Raw genomic sequence first — 6,000 nt, forward strand, 5'->3', positions numbered from 1 at the left:
CAGTAGTAAACAACATACCAGAGTGTAGAAAGGCAAAATGGGGTCAAACGTTAAAACGACAATATAAAAAGTCTTAAAATGTATAAATGGGTTAGCAATTAAAAAAACAAACGATGAAGAGGGCAGTAGAGAAGTAGAAGAAGTCAGAGCAGGTGCGAGCAATCAGAAGCTGGGAGAGCTTGAACGCCATAGTTCAGTGTGAGCGGAAAACTCATGCATTAGAAGTTGGGTTGACGTCTTTGTACAAGTTTAAATTGAATTACATGAGAGTATGCGGCATATATTCTACATTCTAAATCTTCTTTTCTGATCAGGCTCCAAAAGTACAAGTACTTCAAGTTGGAGCAGCTCCTTCAAGAACTGAAACCACCTCCATCGAGCCGACCCACAGAAGGTAAGAAATAATATCTAGTAATAGATACACTATTATACACACACTACATTGGCTTTTCTGACTCTGCTGATCACGTGCATTATGGCGTTCACACTCTCCCAGCTTCTGATTGCTTACACCTGCTCTGTTTAGTATAAATACCTCTCTGTTAAATTAGCTCCTCACAGAGGAGCTAATTTGTGCTCTAAAACCAGGTGTTTCAGTTTCATTGTCCAACCCCTGTAGATTGAATACCGGGAAATGAGGAAAAGAAACAGGGGGGTATTTATACTAACAGGACCAGATGTGTGTAATCAGAAGCTCGGTGAATTAGAACGCTGATGCTGCGTGCGTCACGTGATCAGCAATGCTCGGGAGGCCTAGTGAAGGTGCATGCTGGGAGTTGGAGTCTTTAGTTTGTGCCTACTTGGAATGCAGACTGATTTCTGCAAACGTCAAAACAAACAATAAGGGTTATTTATAATGTGCTTTGCAATAAGATGATGCTTTTATTTCTTCTCTATTTCAGGTTCTAGCCCCACAAATCTCAAACTCCCGGTGCAGGTGAGTGTGTAGCTGAAGTGGAAGGAGCTACAGATTGATTTCAGTGTTTTGTGTGCTGATGGACGTCCCTCTCTCCCGTGTCTCTCTGAACGGTTGATGTATTTGTTTTAGATGCTTTGTGTGGAGCAGGAAATCCAGCACCTTAATGAGGTTTACCAGCAGCTCAGCTCCCAGCTGCACAGCAGAACACACACACTCACACACACACACACACACCGCCCGCTGGAGCAGAGCCAGACCCAGACCCAGCTCAACAAAGGCCTTCAGGTAATCAGCGACCATCCTCCTGATCTGAGTTCAGTCTTTAACCCAGAATCCTCTATTCACGTCTTTCTCACTGGAGCTTTAATGATGAGGTTATTTTTGGACTGTAATGTCAGCTGGGTGTCGATGATTCGTCAAGCTCTTCTCTCTCTCTCTCTCTCTCTCTCTCTCTCTCGCTCTGTTTGCGCTTCATTTTTATGCTCGTTCTTGTTCTCTCACTCTCTTTTTCTATCCTCACCTTTTTTTGTTTTTTTCCTCACTCAATTTCATGCTTTTTCTTGGTCTCTCTCAAAACGGAGATTCACTTACTTTGCTCTGTCTTTCTCACATTCATTCTCTTTCTGTCTCTCTCTCTCTCTCTCTCTCTCATTCATTCTCTCTCTTTCACACATTAATTCTCTCTCTCTCTTTCTCTCACTCTGTTTGAGCTTGATTTTTATGCACTCAATTCAATTAAATTCAAGGTGCTTTATTGGCATGACAAATAGTGATACAATTGTGTCGCCAAAGCCTGAATTATACAGTAAATAATAGTGAAATAGTGTGTCAGAGATTATCAATTTCTAGAATGTAGTAATAGAACAGAACAGATTCTACATTTTAAGACAATGCAAAAAAACATAACAATAATGTTTACACACTAAATCTTTGCTTGTCTCACAATTTTCTAAACATGCCCTTCAAACACCATAACCCCACACCAAATCTGCAAAACCATACACTAATTCTCAGTGTCTGACTCAGTTTTCAATTTCCAAACACACATTTTGCAAAAGTCTACACACAAGTTTCTACCTAACACACAAAGATCAAACAGGAAGTTACTTGATTTCATCTTTCAAACACAGCCTATCAGAATACCACACTAAATCACCAGTGCTTCACTCCCACCCCTCACACGAGTAAACACTCATTACTTTATTCAACACCAATGAATCATTGGCTAAGTATAGGCCTATAAATAGGTCAAATGTCAAGATGTCTGTTTTGAACCATAAATGACAACGAAGAGAGAGCCGGGAGAGTTGGTAGAGGCAGAGGACGTCCACGAGGAGTTCGGGTTCGAGGAGGAGGAGTTGGAAAGGGGAGGAAGAGGACGAGTTGGACAGGGAAGAGGACAAGGGCAAAGAAGGGAAGCAAGGAGAGCTGTCTCAGATGAGATTAGGGCTACATTGGTTGATCATGTGATCAATCATGGGTTGACCATGAGAGAGGCTGGACTGCGGGTCTGATTTACGCTGACAGCCACAATCCGAACATTGATTTGGAGAAAATAAATATTTTGGGTTTGTAAACTGTTTGTGTGGGTTGTGAGTATTTCACCTTCTCTCTGCACTTCTGTATGGAAATAAACACAGAATCCCATGAATGAAAGAAGAGCTTTAGGTTTTGATCAACAGTGTGTACACAATGAATCCAAAATGTCATATTATGACAAAGGTGTTGGCAGTGTGAGGTCAGTGCTTGCTTTTGAGATGTGTTGATGACATTTTGAATGTTGTGTGTCATTTTGCTGGAGATATGAGGCATTTTGCATTTTGTGTGAGCAATTGTGTGTTTTGTGTGTAGAGTTTTGAAAAATAGACACAGAGCTTGGAAAATGTGTGTAAACAGTTGTAAAAAACTGTAATAATAATAATAATAATAATAATAATACGAAGAAGAAGAAGAAGAAGAAGAAGAATCAAAAAGTGAAGGTAATGGGACAAATTACCCAATAGTGTGTGTATGTTTGTATGTACTGTATAGTATGTGTGTATAGTGTGTTTGTGTGTATAGTGTTTGTGTGTATAGTATGTGTGTACAGTGTTTGTGTGTGTATAGTGTGTATGTGTATTGTGTGTATATTGTATGTGTGTGTATAGTGTGTCTGTATATAGTTTGTGTGTATAGTGTGTGTGTGTGTTTATGTTATAATGTGTGTGTGTGTGTGTGTTAGTGTGATATGAAGTGTGATATGGTCACTCTCTGCCCCTCTCTTTTTCTATCCTCACGCTTTTTTGTTTTTCTTGGCCTTTCTCCAAACTGACGTTCATTCTCTGTCTCTCTCTATCTCTCTCTATCTCTCTGTCTCTCTCTCTGTCTCTCAGGAGCAAGTGTTGATGTTGAAGCTCCAGCAGGTCACAGTAGAGCAGAGACTGAGGGAGATGAAGGAGAGGTTGAGTAAACTCAGCTCAGATAAAGAGCGATCTGAGCGAAATGAACAGTCCGTGTCTGAAAGCACAGAGCAGCAGATACATAAAGACAGCCTGGCCTTCAGTAAACACACACAGCTGAACAATGGAGCCGATAACCAGACAGACGCCAGCGAGCAGCTCCCCAGCAAGAAACAACACAGCAGACATATGGATGACGTAGCGCTGGAGAAAAGGATGTTATAGCCTGAGGCAGATTCACTCTTCCTGTTTTGTTCCTGTGTTGTTTACTCACTCTACTCTCATAAAATAGCAATGAATTATCTTCTATAGAGACACAGTATCATATTTTTTGGTTGTTTTTCCCTTTTTGGCACTTCTTGGGTTTTACCCTGTGGTGGATTTTTATTTTCTGGACCTGAGCTACCCACCTCTGTGTGTAACTATAGGTTTAAATAGGATCTCCGGTGGATTTTGTGTTTTACAGAGACCATAAGCCTAGGTCAGTGTAGGCTGAACTGGACTTATTAGGACATTATTACACATGTTGTAAAGTAACATATGAAATTGCAAAGACTGTTATTAGTGTAAAAATGTCTTTATTTTAAAACGTTTCCAACTGTTGTCCGTCTCTCTGCCTCCTGGTGTTGCACTCACAGGCTCACAGATCTACGGGGGAAACTAGCTCCCCTGAGCATCACGACCACTGTTGAGTAATCAGGATAAAGGCACACAGTCATTACTTTATTACTGCCAAAATAACAACAGGCTACTGAGCTAACATGCTAACAGGCTAAAACTTGCGCAAAGTAATTTGAAAGTAACATGAAAGTAACTTAGTTACTTTTAAAATCAAGTAATCCATAAAGTAGTTAGTTGATCATGTGACGATACGGCATTCCCGCTCTCCACAATTTTGTGTAAAATATCTTGTGATTGTGATTACCTGCGTGACAACTAACATTTTAAAGTCTGTTTCTTGATACTGATCTGGCTAAGCATTATTATAATCATAAAAGATTGTTATAATAAATGTTTTGTTAAGTTAAAGCTTGTTTAACAGCTGTCAGTGTCTGGAACAGCTGTAAGAGGCTCTAAGAGCTCTCTGCTATTGAAGCAGGCCCGGCGAATCAAAACGCCCCATCGCTTTTCTTTCACGGGTCAGTGTTCATTCCCCTGTGGCTCTTCTGGTGTATTAAATCAACACATTCAAGCGAGAGGAGAGAACAGATGCCCTAACGCTCACATCACTATTCACATGGCACTCATATCACAACCCTTATAACATTGTTCTGACTACTTTAGAATCAAAGTGCAATTGAGATAGGTAGGTGTATGTTTAGAACAGGTCTGTTTTCACTAGTTAAAAGAAAAAATCCACCTACACCTACAGGAAGACAGCTTCCTCTTACAGCATCCACAGTTAATCCTGTTGGATGTGGTTGCTCCTTCTTGGTGGTATGCTGACATTACCCTGGATACCGTGGCTCTTGATGCATCACAAAGACTTGCTGTCTTGGTCACAGATGCTCCAGCAAGACGTGCACCAACAATTTGTCCTCTTTTGAACTCTGGTATGTCACCCATAATGCTGTGTGCATTGTAATATTTAGAGCAGAACTGTGCTCTTACTCTGCTAATTGAACCTTCACACTCTGCTCTTACTGGTGCAATGTGCAATTAATGAAGATTGAACACCAGGCTGCTCCAATTTATCCATGAAACCTAAAATCCCACACTAAAATAATTACAGGTGTTTCAGTTTCATTTTCCAAATCATTTATGTGTTGTTAGGTTCAGAGTTCAACAAGCAAATGGCACCTATTCATTCAGAGAAATGGCCCAAATATGAACACCTCAGTCAGATTCTAGAATCAGAATGAATTGATTCAGATTGGAGTAAAGCTTTGCAAGTAAACAGAGCCAACGGATCGGATTCACTCCTGACAGACAGACTGGTGGTTTATCTGCAGGGTGTGCAGTGGAGCCACTCTGGGCAGTAATCTACAGCAGTGTTCACTGTGTCCTCATTAAGCCCGTCCCCAGAGGACGACTGATGCTGACTGAGAGGGGTATTCTCTCAGGACGGGAGACTGAGGACAGATTGGAAAGGGCCAGCTGTAGTAATCTTTACTCTCTACTATCAGCTCTTCATCCATGAGCCACGCGCCGCTACTAAAGTGCTCTGAGTAGAACTGATTACTGTAATGGGCTCCTAACTGGATCCCAAAAAAGACAATCAAACAGCTTCAGCTGATTCAGAATTCAGCAGCAGCAGAGTTCTCTAACTAGAAATAAAAGAAGAGAAAACATCACCCCATCCTTAAATCCTTACACTGGCTAGCTACTATGCTGTTCTTAAATGGAACCAGTTGATAGAGAGCATTAGAAAAGCCCCAACCATGTTTGCATGGTTTTATTGAACACAAAATGTTAATATTCACAGTGAGAGTAAATAAAAGTATGTGAATCTTTGGATTTAATAACTGGTTGATCCTCCTTTAGCAGCAAAAACCTCAACCAATGGTTTCCTGTAGCTGCAGATCAGACCTGCAGAACGGTCAGGAGGAATTCTGGATCATTCCTCTTCACTAAACTGTTTCAGTTCAGCTATAATATTATGGGATATCTGGTGTGAATCTCTCTCTTGAGGTCATGATTCCA

At 40.8% G+C, this 6,000-nt stretch overlaps 1 protein-coding gene across 2 annotated transcripts in view; it reads left to right on the plus strand.

The window, feature by feature from the left end:
- Positions 1-4,003, plus strand: part of si:ch211-286b4.4 (zonadhesin) — a 99,348-nt gene extending 95,345 nt beyond the window's left edge. For both annotated transcript variants that reach the window (XM_049467184.1, XM_049467185.1), the window contains 4 exons: positions 315-394; positions 903-937; positions 1,049-1,204; positions 3,292-4,003. In XM_049467184.1, coding sequence (XP_049323141.1) covers positions 315-394; positions 903-937; positions 1,049-1,204; positions 3,292-3,582 — 562 coding nt within the window. In that variant the 3' untranslated portion in view covers positions 3,583-4,003. The remainder of the gene's footprint in view (positions 1-314; positions 395-902; positions 938-1,048; positions 1,205-3,291) is intronic.
- The last annotated feature ends 1,997 nt before the right edge of the window (positions 4,004-6,000 follow it).

The sequence above is a fragment of the Astyanax mexicanus genome, chromosome 18 (genome assembly GCF_023375975.1).
Source record: "Astyanax mexicanus isolate ESR-SI-001 chromosome 18, AstMex3_surface, whole genome shotgun sequence".
NCBI classification, from domain to species: domain Eukaryota; kingdom Metazoa; phylum Chordata; class Actinopteri; order Characiformes; family Acestrorhamphidae; genus Astyanax; species Astyanax mexicanus.